We start from the raw sequence: 19,149 nt of genomic DNA on the forward strand, positions 1-19,149 counted from the left end.
TAATATAAACAGAGACAGGGCCTCGTATAATATAAACAGAGACAGTGCCTAGTGTAATATAAACAGTGACAGTGCCTAGTGTAATTTAAACAGAGACAGGGTCTAGTGTAATATAAACAGGGACTGGGTCTAGTGTAATATAAACAGAGACAGTGCCTAGTGTAATGTAAACAGAGACAGGGTCTAGTGTAATATAAACAGAGACAGGGTCTAGTGTAATATAAACAGAGACAGGGTCTAGTGTAATATAAACAGAGACAGGGTCTAGTGCAATATAAACAGAGACAGGGTCTAGTGTAATATAAACAGAGACAGGGCCGAGTGTAATATAAACAGGGACTGGGTCTAGTGAAATATAAACAGTGACAGTGCCTAGTGTAATATAAACAGTGACAGGGTCTAGTGTAATATAAACAGAGACAGGGTCCAGTGTAATATAAACAGGGACTGGGTCTAGTGTAATATAAACAGAGACAGGGTCTAGTGTAATATAAACAGAGACAGGGCCTAATGTAATATAAACAGAGACAGGGGCTAATGTAATATAAACAGAGACAGCGTCGAGTGTAATATAAACAGAGACAGGGTCGAGTGTAATATAAACAGAGACAGGGTCTAGTGTAATATAAACAGAGACAGGGTCTAGTGTAATATAAACAGAGACAGGGTCTAGTGTAATATAAACAGAGACAAGGTCTAGTGTAATATAAACAGAGACAGGGCCTCGTGTAATATAAACAGTGACAGGGTCTAGTGTAATATAAACTGAGACAGGGTCTAGTGTAATATAAACAGAGACAGGGTCTAGTGTAATATAAACAGAGACAGGGTCTAGTGTAATATAAACAGAGACAAGGTCTAGTGTAATATAAACAGAGACAGGGTCTAGTGTAATATAAACAGAGACAAGGTCTAGTGTAATATAAACAGAGACAGGGCCTCGTGTAATATAAACAGTGACAGGGTCTAGTGTAATATAAACAGAGACAGGGCCTAGTGTAATATAAACAGAGACAGGGTCTAGTGTAATATAAACAGAGACGGGGCCTAGTGTAATATAAACAGAGACAGGGTCTAGTGTAATATAAACAGAGACAGGGCCTGGTGTAATATAAACAGAGACAGGGCCCAGTGTAATATAAATAGAGACAGGGTCTAGTGTAATAGAGAGACAGGTCTAGTGTAATATAAACAGAGACAGGGTCTAGTGTAATATAAACAGAGATAGGGTCCAGTGTAATATAAACTTAGACAGGGTCTAGTGTAATATAAACAGAGACAGGGTCTAGTGTAATATAAACAGAGACAGGGTCTAGTGTAATATAAACAGAGACAAGGTCTAGTGTAATATAAACAGAGACAAGGTCTAGTGTAATATAAACAGAGACAGGGCCTAGTGCAATATAAACAGAGACAGGGTCTAGTGTAATATAAACAGAGACAGGGTCTAGTGCAATATAAACAGAGACAGGGTCTAGTGTAATATAAACAGAGACAGGGCCCAGTGTAATATAAACAGAGACAGGGCCCAGTGTAATATAAACAGAGACAGGGCCTCGTGTAATATAAACAGTGACAGGGTCTAGTGTAATATAAACAGAGACAGGGCCTAGTTTAATATAAACAGAGACAGGGTCTAGTGTAATATAAACAGAGACAGGGCCTAGTGCAATATAAACAGAGACAGGGCCTAATGTAATATAAACAGAGACAGGATCTAATATAATATAAACAGAGACAGGGTCTAGTGTAATATAAACAGAGACAGGGTCTAGTGTAATATAAACAGGGACAGTGCCTAGTGTAATATAAACAGAGACAGGATCTAGTATAATATAAACAGAGACAGGATCTAGTGTAATATAAACAGAGACAGGGTCTAGTGTAATCTAAACAGAGACAGGGCCTCGTGTAATATAAACAGAGACAGTGCCTAGTGTAATATAAACAGGGACTGGGTCTACTGTAATATAAACAGAGAATAGGGCCTAATGTAATATAAACAGAGACAGGGCCTAATGTAATATAAACAGAGACAGGGCCTAATGTAATATAAACAGAGACAGGGCCCAGTGTAATATAAATAGGGACAGGGCGTAGTGTAATATAAACAGAGACAGGGTCTAGTGTAATACAGAGACAGGGCCTAATGTAATATAAACAGAGACAGGGGCTAGTGTAATATAAACAGAGACATGGTCTAGTGTTATATAAAGAGAGATAGGGTCCAGTGTAATATAAACAGAGACAGGTCCTAGTGTAATATAAACAGAGATAGGGTCTAGTGTAATATAAACAGGGACAGGGTCTTGTGTAATATAAAGAGAGACAGGGCCTGGTATAATATAAACAGGGACAGGGCCTAGTGTAATATAAACAGAGACATGGTCTAGTGTAATATAAACAGAGACAGGGTCTAATGTAATATTAACAGGGACTGTAATATTAACAGGGACAGGGTCTAGTGTAATATAAACAGGGACAGGGTCTAGTGTAAAATAAACAGAGACAGGGCCTAGTGTAATATTAACAGGGACTGTAATATTAACAGGGACAGGGTCTAGTGTAATATCAACTGGAACAGGGCCTAGTGTAATATAAACAGAGACAGGGTGTAGTTATACAATCACAGAATGTTACAGCATAGAATGTTTACATTTACCCCACTGGTGTCTGTGCCGGCACTCATTTGAAAGGTCTAACCAATCAGTCCCACTCCCCCTGCTCTTTCTCAATATCCCAATCAGTCCCACTCACGCTGCTCTTTCCCAATATCCCAATCAGTCCCACTTCCCCTGCTCTTTCCCAATATCCCAATTAGTCTCACTCCCCCTGATCTTTCCCAATATCCCAATCAGCCCCCCTCCCCCTGCTCTTTCCCAATATCCCAATCAGTCCCATCCCCCTGCTCTTTCCCAATATCCCAATCAGTCCCACTCACGCTGCTCTTTCCCAATATCCCAATCAGTCCCACTTCCCCTGCTCTTTCCCAATATCCCAATTTGTCCCACTCCCCCTGATCTTTCCCAATATCCCAATCAGTCCCACTCCCCCTGCTCTTTCCCAATATCCCAATCAGTCCCACTCCCCCTGCTCTTTCCCAATATCCCAATTAGTCCCATCCCCCTGCTCTTTCCCAATATCCCAATCAGTCCCACTCCCCCTGCTCTTTCTCAATATCTCTGCAATTTTCCAATTCAAGTATTGACCCAATTCCCTGCTGAAACTTATGACTGAATCTGCTCCCAGCACCCTTTCAGGCCGTGTATTCCAGATCATAACAGCTCATTGTGTATTTATTTCCTCATTTCCCCTCGGATTCTTGTGCTAGTTAAATCTGTGTCCTCTGGTTACAGACCCTTCAGCCTCTGGAAACAACTTAAGAACATAAGAGCATAAGAATTGGAAGCAGGAGTAGGCCATACAGCACTTCGAGCCTGCTCCGTCACTCGATACCATGGCTGATCATCGACCTCAACTCCACTTTCCTGTCTGTTCCCCATAATCCCGTGATTCCCCTCGAGTCCATAAATCTATCGATCTTAGCCTTGAATATACTCAATGACTCAGCATCCACAGTCCTTTCAGGTCGAGAATTCCAAAGATTCACAACCGTCTGAGTGAAGACATTCCTCCTCACTTTGTCTGAAATGGCCTTCGCCTTATCCTGAGACTATGCCCCCTATTTCTAGACTCTCCAGCCGGGAAGCAACCTCTCAGCACCTACCCTGTCAATACCCCTCAGAATCTTATATTTTTCAATGAGGTACCCTCTCATTTTTCTAAACTGCAGAGAGTATAATCTACTCAATCTCTCCACATAGAACAACTCTCTCATCCCAGGGATCAATCTAGTGAACCATCGTTGGACCGCCTCTGTGGTCTCACCAAAGCCCTGTAGAATTGTAGAAAGTCATCCTTACTCTTGTACTCCAACCCCCTTGCAATAAAGGCCAACATGCCATTCACCTTCCTAATTGCTTGCTGTATCAGCATGCTAACTTTGTGTGTTTCCTGTACGAGGACACCCAAACCTCTCTGAACACCAACATTTAACATTGTCTCACAATTTAAAAAATCAATTTTTCTGTCCTTCCTAATAAAGTGAATAACCTCACAGTTCCCCACATTATGCTCCATCTGCCATCTTATTGCCCACTCTCTTAACCTGTCCATATCCCTTTGCAGATGCTTTGTGTTCTCCTCACAGTGCACTGTCCCACCCATCCCTCGATACTGCTCCTGACACCCGGCACCTCTTGAACCACTGCATCAACATTGGGAAGAAATGACTGGACTGAGGTGTGTCTTAGATAAAAACATGAGGACCACTGTGTCTGTAGTGTGCACCATCTACAGCAGCAAGTCACCAAGGCTTTTCCGACAGCACTTTCCAAACCCACAACCTCCTCCATGTAGAAGGACAAGGAGAGCAGGTGCATGGGAATAGCGGCACCTCCAAGTTCCCCTCCAAGTCACGAGGCGTCCTGACCTCAGCACTGTGGGAGCACCTTCACCACATAGACTGCAGCACAGTTCAAGGAGGCAGCGGCTCACCACCACCTTCTGAAGGGGCAATTAATGATGGGCAATAAATGCAGGCTGGTTCGCCCACATCCCGAGAATAAATAAATAAAGAACAAACAAGCTGCAAAACTACCGACACCATCAGCTTTAAGGAGTCATTTCCCTTTGGAGATCGGATTGCCCATTGAGTTTGATTAAACTGATGATAAAGTAACAATGCTGCTTTGCTGCGTGACAGTAACAGATTATCAGAATATTCCCCATCGGATGAAATTGAATGGCAGACTTGGACATCATGTAGTTCCATCTTTTAAAAAGTTGAGGGAACTCCGTTCTAAGATAGATTCCATCCAGTTCATAATAAGTCCTCAATCAGCTCGTCTTATCATTGAGATATCAAGGACTAGGCACACGGTGTTTAAAAGAAAGCTGATTTATTTGACATTTGCAGAATATCAAACTATAGCCCACTTACAGGGGTTTTAACATCGGCAGAAATAAACTCCAACTGCCAGAATGAACATGGTTCAGTTCTGGAAGCCAACTCATGCAGTCAATTGTGAACTTGCTGGTGTTTCAGGTAGTCGGATGACTGAGTGAATCCCTTCCCATACATAGAGCAGGTGAATGGCCTCTCCCTGGTGTGAATTTGCTGGTGTCTCAAGAGGTCGGATGACACAGTGAATCCCTTCCCACACACGGAGCAAGGGAACGGTCTCTCCTTCGTGTGAACTAGCTTGTTGTGTGCCAGCAGGCTGGATAACTGAGTAAATTTCTTCCCACAGAAAGAGCAGCTGAACGGCCTCTCTCCAGTGTGAATTCGCCAGTGTTTCTGGAAAACAGCTAACCGAGCATATCCCTTCCCACAGACGGAACAGGTGAATGGCCTCTCCCCAGTGTGAATTTGCTGGTGTCTCAAGAGGTCAGATGACACAGCGAATCCCTTCCCACATACTGAGCAAGAGAACGGCCTCTCCTTCATGTGAACTTGCTTGTTGTGTGCCAGCAGGTTGGATAACACAGCAAATCCCTTCCCACACATGGAGCAAGTGAAAGGCCTCTCCCCAGTGTGAATTCGCTGGTGTCTCAGGAGGTCGGATGACCGAGTGAATCCCTTCCCACATTCAGAGCAGGTGAATGGTCTCTCCTTCGTGTGAACTTGCTTGTTGTGTGCCAGCAGGTTGGACGACTGAGTGAATCTCTTCCCACAGACAGAGCACCTGAATGGCCTCTCCCCAGTGTGAACTTGCTGATGTGTCAACATGGTACCATTCTGTGTGAAATCCCTCCCACACACCGAGCAGGTGAACGGCCTCTCCCTGGTGTGACTGTGCCGATGAATTTCCAGTTCAGATGGGTAATTGAATCCCTTCCCACATTCCCACGGTTTCTCCATGGAGCGTGTGTCCTGGTGCCTCTCCAGATTGGACGATCAGTTGAAGCCTCGTCCACACAGAGAACACATGTACAGTTTCTCCCCGCTGTGAATGGTGCGATATTTTTTCAGGCTGTGTAACTGGCTAAAGCTCTTTCCACAGTCAGTGCACTGGAATACTCACTCGGGTGTGTGTGTCTCGGTGCTTTTCCAGTCACACTGATGTTTGAAATCTTTTCCCACAGACAGAACAGACAAACATTTCTCCTTCCACATTCAAAGGCTGATGATATTCAGATGAATCGAATGACTCTGTCAGATCTTGATGTGATGTTTGGTTTGAGTTTCTCGTCTGTAAATCCTCCCCTTCTAATATCCTGTAAAAGGAGTTTACAAAAGTCATCATTAAGTACATGATAGAAATTCAGAACAGACAATTCTAGTTTCTATACAATGTTCCTTCAAATGCTGGGGATGATTTAACCCAAAACCCAGTCTGTTAATCATTGTCAGTTAGGGACTTAGCGTCTGCTCACACTATCTTTCTCACCAGTGATGTTAATAGAGCATCACACCTGCAAACCTGGTTTTAAATTTAAATTCACTCAGCAACTTTATTTAACAGAAGACAAACATGTAAACAGATCACGGCCCAATAATACAGACCTATATTCACAGAAGAAAGTCTGTTATCTAAATCCTCGCGTGGACAAAATAAAGATCCCAAATGCAAGAGTACCGTGAATCCTGTGTTAAAATGTTTCAAATCTTGTCCGGTTCCTTCCTTATTACAGAATTCCCCCTCCCTGTGGGAATAAATATTGGTTAAAAATTAATTGTAAATTTCTAACCGATTCTAGCACTCTGAGTTTCAAGCTGACCAGATCCTTCTCTCAGAGAATCTCCAAACAGACTATTTGATTGAAACACAGCTCGCCCCTCCTTGAAATGCAGGATTACAATTACTGGGAATTTGAATACACAACCATACAAATTTAAAAGAGCCTGTCAGTGAATTATTCCTCTCTCCAGCCTGTAACCAATGAAATTGTAACACCAAAGCTGAATTTTTGCTTCCGTGCACCGGGTTAAAAACTTTTGACTGTACATGGGGATTCCAACCCTGGGACTGTACATGGGGATTCTAACCTGGGACTGTACATGGGGATTCCAACCCTGGGACTGTACATGGAGATTCTAACCCTGGGGCAGTACATGGGGAATCTAACCCTGGGGCAGTACATGGGGATTCTAACTCTGGGAATGAACATGGGGAGTCTAACCCTGCGACTGTACATGGGGAATCCAACCCTGAGACTGTACATGGGGAATCCAACCCTGAGACTGTACATGGGGAATCCAACCCTGGAACAGTACTTGGGGATTCCAAACCTGGGACTGTACATGGGGAATCCAACCCTGGGACTGTACATGGGGAATCCAACCCTGGGACAGTAACTGGGGATTTCAAACCTGGGACTGTACATGGGGAATCTAACCTTGGGACGGTAAAAAGGGGCCAGCTCTGGGGCTCTTCTGTTAGAATTGTGTGGGATGTAAACCGTAAACTGGGCACTTACCAAGGCCTTCAGGAGAGATGGTGAGAAATCCAACGGTGGAGAATGAATAAAATAAATGAGGAATTGACTTTCACTCCCGGGCACTTGGACCCGGTTGGGAACAGACACTTAAGCCCCGCCCACTCGGTTCCCGTGCTATGATGGCTGCGCATGTGCTGTCACACCATGAAGAGAGCGGACTGCACTCTGAACCGTCCCGCCTTCCTGTACAAAGATGGCGGTGAATCCGGGCCTGTTACCGGGCGAAAAACCCATCGCTGCAAAGGCGGGAGTTTCAGTTTCTCACTCGGGGCTTGCGGCCTACACCAGTTGTTTATGAAGCCTCCCCGCCTACTTGCCGATTGATGACTCCCCTGCGCCCCGGTGATTCTGGCTCCAGCCTGAGCTCGCCTCTAACTATCGGCCAGTTAGTTTAACATCTGTAGTGGGGAAAATGCTTGAAACTATCATTAAGGAAGAAATAGCGGGACATCTAGATAGGAATAGTGCAATCAAGCAGACGCAGCATGGATTCATGAAGGGGAAATCATGTTTAACTAACTTACTGGAATTCTTTGAGGATAGAACGAGCATGGTGGATAGAGGTGTACCGATGGATGTGGTGTATTTAGATTTCCAAAAAGGCATTCGATAAGGTGCCACACAAAAGGTTACTGCAGAAGATAGAGGTACGTGGCGTCGGAGGAAATGTATTAGCATGGATAGAGAATTGGCTGGCAAACAGAAAGCAGAGAGTCGCGATAAATGGGTCCTTTTCCGGTTGGAAATCAGTGGTTAGTGGTGTGCCACAGGGATCAGTGCTGGGACCACAACTATTTACAATATACATAGATGACCTAGAAGAGGGGACAGAGTGCAGTGCAACAAAATTCGCAGATGACACTAAGATTAGTGGGAAAACGGGTTGTGTAGAGGACTCAGAGAGGCTGCAAGGAGATTTGGATAGGTTAAGCGAATGGGCTAAGGTTTGGCAGATGGAATACAATGTCGGAAAGTGTGAGGTCATCCACCTTGGGAAAAAAAACGGTAAAAGGGAATATTATTTGAATGGGGAGAAATTACAACATGCTGTGGTGCAGAGGGACCTGGGGGTCCTTGTGCATGAAACTCTTTTAGAGTCTACCTGCAAAACATAAAACATTTATCCGTGCCACCCGACCTGGATGACACACCAGACATTTACAAGGCCCTTTTTTTCTTTTTTTGGGGTTTTTTTTGGGGCACTAAAATCAATTTTTTTCCTTTTTCCAGTGCCCCCTATAAAAGGGGAGGGGACCACTAAAAGCACCGGCAATTAAAACAAATTAAACTTTAAAACGTAAAATCAAATTAAAATTTGATTGCCGGGCGTGATGATGCACTCCAGTCCCTCCGGTGCCCATCTCTCGTGGAAGGCCGCGAGCGTACCGGTGGACACCGCGTGCTCCATCTCCAAGGACACCCTGGACCGGATGTAAGAGCGGAAGAGAGGCAGGCAGTCAGGTTGAACGACCCCCTCGACTGCCCGCTGCCTGGACCGGCTGATGGCACCCTTGGCCGTGCCCAGGAGCAGTCCTACGAGGAGGCCTTCAGACCTACCCGCTCCCCTCCGCACAGGGTGCCCAAAGATCAGGAGAGTGGGACTGAAGTGCAGCCAGAATTTCAGGAGCAGCCCCTTCATATAATGGAACAGGGGCGGCAACCTCGTGCACTCAATAAAAATGTGGAACACGGACTCCTCCAGACCACAGAAATTGCAGGCGGCTTGGGAGTCCGTGAACCGGCTTAAAAAGTTTGTTGCACGGCACTGCTCTGTGCACCACCCTCCAGGCCAAGTCCCCGACGAATAGTGGGAGGACCCCTGCGTAGAGTGCCCTCCATCGGGGACCCCCGCCTCCTCCGGACGGCAAGATGGTACGCCATAGCGTGTCCGGACGGCCGGCGAGGATGGCAAAGTTGAGAGTGTGCAGGAGCAGCCCGTACAGGAAACCCCTCCGCGCGGAACTGAAAGGCACGGAGGGGATTTCCCCGAGGCGGCTCAAGTTGTGAGGCGCCGGCCCCCGAGGGAGGTTCCGGGGTTTGGCGCCGATGAGGAATTCCGTCCGGACGGGGGTCAGTTCGGACGGGATCTCCCCACGTGCTTGAGCCTCCTCAATGCACCGAACGGAGTCAGGGCCCAGAGCTGTTTTTAGCGACTCAATGGCATAGGCCGCGTGGCGGATGTTGGCAGAATTTAGGCGCCACACCAGCGTGTCTGGCGCCATCCAGCCCGCTCCTCCGCCATCGAGCAGGCCCCTGACCCTGGTCACCTCACCAGCCACAGCCCTCTCTTCCGACCACCACATAAAACCTCGGTCGTGGAGGTACGGATTCCCGAGCAGCGGCTCCTGCAGGATGGCCGCCACTCCAGCCGGCGGAGAGCTGCGCTTGGTGGAGACTTTGTTCCAGACCCTGATGAGTTCCCTGTAAAAGACAGGCAGCTCCCGGAGGGCGGTCCTGACACCCCCCAAGTTCACAAACAGGAGCTGTGTGACATAATTGAGTTCGCGCTGCTGGCGGAAGAAATACGTCGCCAGAGCACACCACCTAGGAGGGGGCTCGACGTAAAGGTATCTCTGCAGGGTCTGAAGACGGAAAGTCGCGAGCTGGGCACTGACGCACACCAACGACTGACAGCCCTCCTCAAGCGGGAGACTCAAGACCGCGGCAGAGACCCAGTGCTTCCTGTTGTTCCAGAAGAAGTCCACCAGCTGCTTCTGTATCTTGGCGACAAACGCAGGTGGAGGGGTCAAAGTGACCAGCCGGTACCACAACATTGCGGCCACCAGCTGGTTTATGACTAGCGCTCGACCCCTGTAGAACAGCGCTCAGAGCAGTCCTGTCCAGCGCCCTAGGCGAGCGGCGACCTTGGCCTCCAGCTCCTGCCAGTTCGCCGGCCAGGCTCCCTCGTCGGGGCTAAGGTAAACTCCCAGATAGAGGAGATGGGTCGTGCTCCAGGCAAAAGGCCTGAGCTCCTCCGGCAGGGAGTCCACCCGCCACTGACCCACCAGGAGTACAGAACATTTCTCCCAGTTGATCCTGGTGGAGGATGCGGCCGAGTAAATCTCCTGGCACTCACGCATCCTCCGCAGGTCAGCGGGATCCTCTACCGCAAGGAGCACGTCATCGGCGTAAGCCGAGAGGACGACCTCCACGCCCGGCCATTGCGGAGCCAGTCCTGTCAACCTCGTCCGCAAGAGGCGCAGGAAAGGCTCCACGCAAACGGCGTATAACTGGCCGGACATGGGGCATCCCTGGTGCATCCCTCTCCTAAAGCGAAGGGGAGCCGTCAAGGACCCGTTAACCTTAATCAGACACTCCGCGGCGGCGTACAAAATTCGGATCCGGGCGACGAAATGCGTCCCGAACCCGAAAGCGCGCAGAGTTCCGAGCAGATAGTCGTGATCCACCCTGTCGAACGCCTTCTCTTGGTCGAGGGATAGGAAGGCGACCGACAGACCAGCCTCCTGGGAACAATGGATGAGGTCCCGGACCAGATGGATGTTATCGTGGATTGTCCGGCCCGGGACCGTGTAGGACTGGTCAGGGTGGATCATGTGGTCCAGCACGGCACCAAGGCGAGCAGACATCGCCCTGGCGAAGATTTTGTAGTCCGTGCTGAGGAGGGAGACCGGGCGCCAGTTCTTAAGGAGGCGGAGATCGCCCTTCTTAGGCAGCAGGACGATGACTGCCCTGCGCCAAGAGAGGGGCATCTCCCCGGTCGCCAGAATTTCCCCCAGCACCCGCGCGTAGTCGCTCCCCAGGATGTCCCAGAATGCCCTGTGGAACTCCACGGTCAGCCCGTCCAGCCCCGGGGATTTTCCCCTTGAGAGCCGGTCGAGGGCACCAGTCAGCTCCGCCATGCTTAGCGGAGCTTCCAGATTTTCGGCGCCCTCCGGGCTGACCTTCGGCAGGTCCTCCCACAAAACCCTACACGCTTACTCGCTGGACGGATCCGGAGAGAAAAGAGCCCCGTAATATTCACGGGCCCTGTTGTTGACGCCCTCCGGATCCGAGATGAGAGAGCCGTCGTCGGCCAGCAGCATCAAGAGCTGCTTACGGACACTCTGACTTTTTTCCAGCAAGTAGAAGAAGGGGGAGCCGCGGTCCAGATCCCGCAGGAACCGGATCCGCGACCTCACGAACGCGCCTCGGGACCCGACGAGCTGCAGGTCCTTCAGCGCGGCCTTCTTCGCTTCTTACACCGTCCACAGGGCCGGGTCCTGGACGACTTGACCGAGACGGGACTCCAGTTCGAGCACCTCTTTTTCTAGGCGCCCGACCCTGGCCGCCCGCCTCTTGGTCAACCCCCTCGCGTACTCTTGACAGAAGACGTGGACGTGAGCCTTGCCCACGTCCCACCATAGCCTCAAGGAGGGGAAGCCCCCCTGCTTCCTTCTCCAGTCGGACCAGAATCGACGGAACGAGTCCTGGAACCGCACGTCCTCCAGCAGCCGGTTGTTAAAGTGCCAGTACGCGGACCCTGTCCTCTCGCGGAGCGAATCGAGCTCCACCCACACCAGGTGGTGGTCCGAACACGGCACCGGCTGCATGGAGGCCGCCGGGATGCAGGAAACGTACGCCCGAGACACGTAAAGGCGGTCGACTCTAGACCATCCTACTCCAGGCCTCACCCAAGTAAAGGCGCTGGAGTCGGGGTGGAGATTTCGCCAGACGTCCACCAAGTCGAAGGACCCGACCAGGTCCCTCAACTTCTCCATCGCCGTCATGCACTGCGGGATACCGGAGCGGTCCCTCGCCTCGAGGGTGCAGTTAAAAACCCCCCGAGGACAATGCAGTCGCCGACGTCGTCGGAGCCAAGAAGAGCGGACACTTCTTCGAAGAAGCGCATTTGCTGCGGGCCGGGCTGAGGGGCGTACACGTTCACGAGATGGAGCGGCACGTCCCCCAGGCGAACCGTTACGTGCAGCAAACGGCCTGGCACTGGCTCCTCGACCCCCAAGATCTCCGGCTGAAAATGCGGGCCCAGCAAGATGGCCACCCCACTAGAAATGGCGGTGAGGTGGCTCATGCGGACCTCTCCTTGCCATTCCAGGAGCCACGTGGCTTCGTCTCCCGGAACGGTGTGGGTTTATTGCAGGAAGCACACCGCATATTTCCCCTCCCGCAGGAGCGAAAAATTGTCAAATCTATGGCGTGCCTCTCTGCCGCCGTTGATGTTGAGGCTGGCTATGGTTATCTTCATGGCTAAAGCAGAGTGCAACCTCTACCTTAACATATTGTGGGGGAGGGAGCGGAGTCTTTTGTTGAACTCCACTCCCTCCGCAGCCCAGCGAGGAGTCCCTCGAGCTCGCGCTGCTCAAGGTGTTGCGCCTTTGTCAAGGGCCCGCCCGCGGCCAAGGTTTTAGCGGCGGCGCGGACGGACCCCTTGATCAGCTCTGGCTCGGACCATTTTTCCAGGGCCAGTCGGGCTTGGTCGCAGCGTCCCCGGCTCTGGGCCAAAAAGTCCTGGAGTTCCTTTGCAGGAATGAGGATGGTCTCAGCGGCGGCCGCGAGCAGATCCACCGCCTCGCTGGCGGTGGTCTCTAGATTTTCTCCCGCATCCCCCACCGAGTCCCCGTCCTCCTCCGGGAGGTGGCCACCAGCAGCCGGCCCATCGACCGCACAAGGTACGGCAAATGACCCGGCCGCTCCAACCGGCCCTGGTTCTGCCCCGATCCCACCCCCAGTATTGCCGGCAGAGGAGTCCCCACTGGGCTCTTTTAAAAATGGTGCTGGGTCGGGAAACGACAGCGGAAGGGGTTCCCCCTCCGCCCCAGGAACCGGGGAACAAGGAGAGACCCGGCCATAGGAAATCCCCAGGCTCCCCAAGTGCACCAGCTCCAAAGTAAGGGGCGAGGGTGGGTGTTCCTCCCCCTCCCCGCTGCCACACCCCGGCCCACCATTTGCAGTTTCATTAAAATTCTTAATAATTTCGGTGTCTGCCGGGTCGAGCAAATCCCGGGGGAAGTTGGGTATTGGCTGGGCGGGCTCAAGTTCGGCCTTTTCGGCCCCGCCCGCCTCAGTCCCCGGGATGCCGGCCCGGCGGCAATGCATTCCTCCACGATGCCCACGCCCCCCACGACAGGCAGATCTTCCACGCCATCCCCGGGAGGCAGAGGCTGGGTAGCCTCGACTGTCTCACCCTCCCCGGGGACAGACACCTCCCGCCTACGGCGCTGCTTGGGGGCGCTGGTGGGGGACGCGGGACACGCGGCGGGCACCGACTCCTCCGCGGAGGGATGTTGTTCCCTCTCCGCCTCAATGGAGCGGCGCCTCCTTTTGTTGCTGGAGGTGCGCTGAGTCAGGGAGACCTCCATGTCTGCCGAGGCCTCCCGCTCCGCTCCCCCCTTTTCCTTTTCCTTTTCTTGCCCGCGCCCGGGCCCCACTGTGGTGTTGTTCAAGGGCTCGGGCACGGGCTCAGGGCACCCCGCGCTCACCGGTGGCTGGGTTGGGCTGAGCGCGGTGGTCAAACTTTCTGGCGCACTGAGGGGACCCGCCTCTAGATGTTTCACCTTGTTCCACGCCTTCTTTCCGGTCGGACGCTCTCCCTCCCCCCCGCCGAAGGCCCTGAAAACAAAGCCCTCCGATGATGCCCACGCACCTATGGCTCCCGGCACGCGGACGCAACTAGGGGGAGGGGTGGCGGCGGCGCCAGCCTTGGCCGCCTTCAATGGTTTGGCGGCCTTGGAGGCGGGGCAGTTCTTGCGAACGTGCCCCACCTCCTTGCAGGCATGGCACCGCACGCCGTCCGACGTCCCGAAGACGCGGTAGGCAGTCCCCTCGTGCACCACATTAAAGTTCCCCTCCGTCGTCTCCTCCCGCGCCAGCCGGACAAAGAGCTGGCGGCGGAAGGAGAACACGTGGCGCAGGCTGTTCTCCCTGAGGCCAAGCGGTATGGGGTTGATCCCCGACCTTACCTCCCCCAGTTGGTGTAGGTGAGGGAGGAGGAGCTCAGCGGAAACAAAGGGTGGGACGTTTGACACGATGACCCTCTGCGCGGTGGCCTCGAGAGGGTCCACCGGCAGGAACGTCCCGCCCACTGTGAGCCCCTTTTCGAGGGCCAGGGACACCGCCCGCTCCGACCCCAGGAAGAACACGGCCTTCCCAGACATCTTGGAGGCTGCGACAATGGCCGAGGGGCCGACTACCCCAGCCATCACCCGCACGCACTCCTCGATGCACATTATGGGGTGAGTGTAGCTCTTGACCCCGTGTTTTTTCGTGATGAGTGTAAAAGGTGGCAGGGCAGTGGGTGGTGCAGGAGGTGCCGTGGATGTGGACACCGCCTGCGTATATGTCTTCGCTGGCCCTGCCACCGGCGTGGATGGGGTCGCCATCACGGGGTCCCTTTAAGGGCTACACCCACCCCAAAGTCACAGGCCTTAATGGTCTTAATTGGCCTCGTTTAATGTGACTGAGCAGAGGAGCTCTTAACGAGGCACACCTCTCCCCTTGTTGGCAATTGGGGAGGGGCCTTGCTCCCTCTGCTCAGTTGTCTCTTTTGTTTTTTTTCCCCAATTTGGGAGGAAGGGCTCTCAGAGAGAGAGGGGAGAAACAGAGAGTAACAGAGAAAGAGAGAGGGGGGTGGGAAGTGGGGGGGGGACTGCGAGGGCAGGTCTCCCCTCGCAGCTGTGGGTGGGTGCAATCCCCAGATGGCAAAACACACAAGCACAGTCTTTGGGGTGGTCTTCGGGTGAGGGGAGAAGATGTCTTCACCTGGGGCAGCGAGAGCCACCAGGCACACACTCCTAACGATGTTACATAGGTGGTTAAAGAAATCTTCAGACTGGTAGCTCCAGCTATCCCAAGCTAGGCAATGGGGGGGGGGTTCAATTGTGTGTGGGGCCTAGCTGTAGGCAAGACCCCCACACACACTATCCACACACACACACACCCCGCAATGTTCCAGCCCTCAGTGGTCTTCTTTCCTCCCCCACCGAAACAAAAAATTCTATTGGGGACTGCACCAATACACCCATCTGTCGAAATGGTAGAGTTTCACTTCTTCCACACTGGATGTTGTTGTTGGTCTTTCCCCCTCTCTCCAACTCTTTGTAGAATGTTAAAGTTGGGCAAAGTTTTCTGCTTCCCTCCTCTCCCCCTGGGTGAAAGTTGGTGGTGAAGCCCCTTCCTTCCTTCTCTTCCTGGGCTGTTCTCAGGGCTCTCCAGGCCTTCCTAGGCAGGAGCTAAGGTTGATAGCTGCTCCTCTCTTTGCAGCACAGCTCCAACTGTGCAGGACACGCCTCCACTGCTCCACAATTGGTCCTTGTGCATGAAACTCTTTTTGGAGTTTACCTGTAAAACAAAAACATTAATCGGTGCCACCCGCCCTGGATGACACACCATACATTTACAAGGCCCTCTTTTTTTTTTCCTATTTTTGGTTTTTTTTTGGGCACTAAAATCAAATTATCCTTTTTCCAGTGCCCCCTATAAAAGGGGAGGGGGACACTAAAAGCACCGGCAATTAAAACAAATTAAACTTTAAAACGTAAAATCAAATTAAAATTTGGTTGCCAGGCGTGATGATGCACTCCAGTCCCTCCGGATGGCCACCTCTCGCGGAAGGCCGCGAGCGTACCGGTGGACACCGCGTGCTCCATCTCCAAGGACACCCTGGACCGGATGTAAGAGTGGAAGAGAGGCAGGCAGTCAAGTTGAACGACCCCCTCGACCGCCCGCTGCCTGGACCGTCTGATGGCACCCTTGGCCGTGCCCAGGAGCAGTCCTACGAGGAGGCCTTCGGACCTACCCGCTCCCCTCCGCACTGGGAGCCCAAAGATCAGGAGAGTGGGACTGAAGTGCAGCCAGAATTTCAGGAGCAGTCCCTTCAAATAATGGAACAGGGGCTGCAACCTCGTGCATTCCATAAAAACATGGAACACGGACTCTTCCAGACCGCAGAAATTGCAGGCGGCCTGGGAGTCCGTGAACCGACTTAAAAATTTGTTGCACGGCACTGCTCCGTGCACCACCCTCCAGGCCAATTCCCCGACAATATTGGGCGGACCCCTGCGTAGAGTGCCCTCCATCGGGGACACCCGCCTCCTCCGGACGGCAGGATGGTACGCCATGGCGTGTCCGGACGGCAGGCGAGGATGGCAAAGTTGAGAGTGTGCAGGAGCAGCCCGTACAGGAAACCCCTCCGCGCGGAACTGAAGGGCACGGAGGGGATTTCCCGGAGGCGGCTCAAGTTGTGAGGCGCCGGCCCCCGAGAGAGGTTCCGGGGTTTGGCGCCGATGAGGAATTCCGTCCGGATGGGGGTCAGTTCGGACGGGATCTCCCCACGTGCTTGAGCCTCCTCGATGCACCTAACGGGGTCAGGGCCCAGAGCTGTTTTTAGCGACTCGATGGCATCGGCCGCGTGGCGGACGTTGGCAGAATTTAGGCGCCGCGCCAGCGTGTCTGGCGTCATCCAACCCGCTCCTCCGCCATCGAGCAGGTCCCTGACCCTGGTCACCTCACCAGCCACAGCCCTCTCTTCCGACCGCCACATAAAAACTCGGTCAGGGAGGTACGGATTCCCGAGCAGCGGCTCCTGCAGGACGGCCGCCACTCCAGCCGGCGGAGAGCTGTGCTTGGTGGAGACTTTGTTCCAGACCCTGATGAGTTCCTTGTAAAAGACAGGCAGCTCCCGGAGGGCGGTCCTGACACCCCCCAAGTTCACAAACAGGAGCTGCGTGTCGTAATTGAGGTCGCGCTGCTGGCGGAAGAAATACGTCGCCAGAGCACAACACCTAGGAGTGGGCTCGACGTAAATGTATCTCTGCAGGGTCTGAAGACGGAAAGTCGCGAGCTGGGCGCTGACGCACACCAACGACTGACCGCCCGCCTCAAGCGGGAGACTCAAGACCGCAGCAGAGACCCAGTGCTTCCTGTTGTTCCAGAAGAAGTCCACCAGCTTCTTCTGTATCTTGGCGACAAACGCAGGGGGAGGGGTCAAAGTGACCAGCCGGTACCACAACATTGCGGCCACCAGCTGGTTCATGACTTGCGCTCGACCCATGTAGGACAGCACTCGGAGCAGTCCTGTCCAGCGCTCTAGGCGAGCGGCGACCTTGGCCTCCAGCTCCTGCCAGTTCGCCGGCCAGGCTCCCTCGTCGGGGCTAAGGTAGACTCCCAGATAGAGGAGATGGGTCGTGCTCCAGGCAAAAGGCCTGAGCTCCTCCGGCAGGGCGTCCACCCGCCATTGACCCACCAGGAGTCCAGAACATTTCTCCCAGTTGATTCAGGCGGAGGATGCGGCCGAGTAAATCTCTTGACACTCACGCATCCTCCGCAGGTCAGCGGGATCCTCTACCGCGAGGAGCACGTCATCAGCGTAAGCCGAGAGGACGACCTCCACGCCCGGCCCTTGCAGAGCCAGTCCCGTCAACCTCGTCCGCAGGAGCGCAGGAAAGGCTCCACGCAGATGGCATATAACTGGCCGGACATGGGGCATCCCTGGCGCACCCCTCTCCTAAAGCGAAAGAGCGCCGTCAAGGACCCGTTAACCTTAATCAGACACTCCGCGGCGGCGTACAAAAGTCGGATCCGGGCGACGAAATGCGTCCCGAACCCGAAAACGCGCAGAGTTCCGAGCAGATAGTCGTGATCCACCCTGTCGAACGCCTTCTCTTGGTCGAGGGATAGGAAGGCGACCGACAGACCAGCCTCCTGGGAACAATGGATGAGGTCCCGGACCAGATGGATGTTATCGTGGATTGTCAGGCCCGGGACCGTGTAGGACTGGTCGGGGTGGATCATGTGGTCCAGCACGGCACCAAGGCGAGCAGACATCGCCCTGGCGAAGATTTTGTAGTCCGTGCTGAGGCGGGAGACTGGGCGCCAGTTCTTAAGGAGGCGGAGATCGCCCTTCTTAGGCAGCAGGACGATAACTGCCCTGCGCCAAGAGAGGGGCATCTCCCCAGTCGCCAGACGTTCCCCCAGGACCCGCGCGTAGTCGCTCCCCAGGACGTCCCAGAACGCCCTGTGGAACTCCACGGTCAGCCCGTCCAGCCCCGGGGATTTTCCCCTCGAGAGCCGGTCGAGGGCACCGGTCAGCTCCGCCAGGCTTAGCGGAGCTTCCAAATTTTCGGCGCCCTCCGGGCTGACCTTCGTCAGGTCCTCCCACAAAACTCTACGCCCTTCCTCGCTGGACGGATCCGGAGGGAACAGAGCCCCGTAATATTCACGGGCCCTGTTGTTGACGCCCTCCGGATCCGAGACGAGAGAGCCGTCGTCGGCCAGCAGCGTCAAGAGCTGCTTACGGACACTCTGCCTTTTTTCCAGCGAGTAGAAGAAGGGGGAGCCGCGGTCCAGATCCCTCAGGAACCGGATCCGCGACCTCACGAACGCGCCTCGGGACCCGACGAGCTGCGGGTCCTTCAGCGCGGCCTTCTTCGCTTCGTACACCGTCCGCAGGGCCGGGTCCTGGACGACTTGACCAAGACGGGATTCCAGGTCGAGCACCTCTTTTTCTAGGCGCCCGACCCTGGCCGCCCGCCTCTTGGTCGACCTCCTCGCGCACTCTTGACAGAAGACACAGACGTGAGCCTTGCCCACGTCCCACCATAGCCTCAAGGAGGGGAAGCCCCACTGCTTCCTTCTCCAGTCGGACCAGAATCGACGGAACGAGTCCTGGAACCGCACGTCCTCCAGCAGCCG

At 53.2% G+C, this 19,149-nt stretch overlaps 1 protein-coding gene across 2 annotated transcripts; it reads right to left on the reverse strand.

Moving 5' to 3' along the window:
• Positions 1-5,023: 5,023 nt before the first annotated feature.
• LOC139232613 (gastrula zinc finger protein XlCGF57.1-like) lies at positions 5,024-6,709 on the reverse strand. Of its 2 annotated transcripts, none has more exons than XM_070863050.1 (2): positions 6,642-6,709; positions 5,024-6,279 (listed from the first exon to the last, which is right to left on the reverse strand). In XM_070863050.1, the coding sequence occupies exon 2, from the start codon at positions 5,921-5,923 to the stop codon at positions 5,081-5,083; it is 843 nt and encodes a 280-aa protein (XP_070719151.1). In that variant the 5' UTR covers positions 5,924-6,279; positions 6,642-6,709; the 3' UTR covers positions 5,024-5,080. The 2 variants fall into 2 exon arrangements, with proteins under 2 accessions (XP_070719151.1, XP_070719152.1); XM_070863051.1 differs by having other exon boundaries at positions 6,569-6,648.
• Between the last annotated feature and the right edge of the window lie 12,440 nt (positions 6,710-19,149).

Source organism: Pristiophorus japonicus, chromosome 20 (genome assembly GCF_044704955.1).
Source record: "Pristiophorus japonicus isolate sPriJap1 chromosome 20, sPriJap1.hap1, whole genome shotgun sequence".
NCBI lineage: Eukaryota > Metazoa > Chordata > Chondrichthyes > Pristiophoridae > Pristiophorus > Pristiophorus japonicus.

Excerpts from the sequence above, each read along its gene's own strand:
- LOC139232613 (XM_070863050.1), bottom strand. The coding sequence starts at position 5,923 with ATGGAGAAACCGTGGGAATGTGGGAAGGGATTCAATTACCCATCTGAA.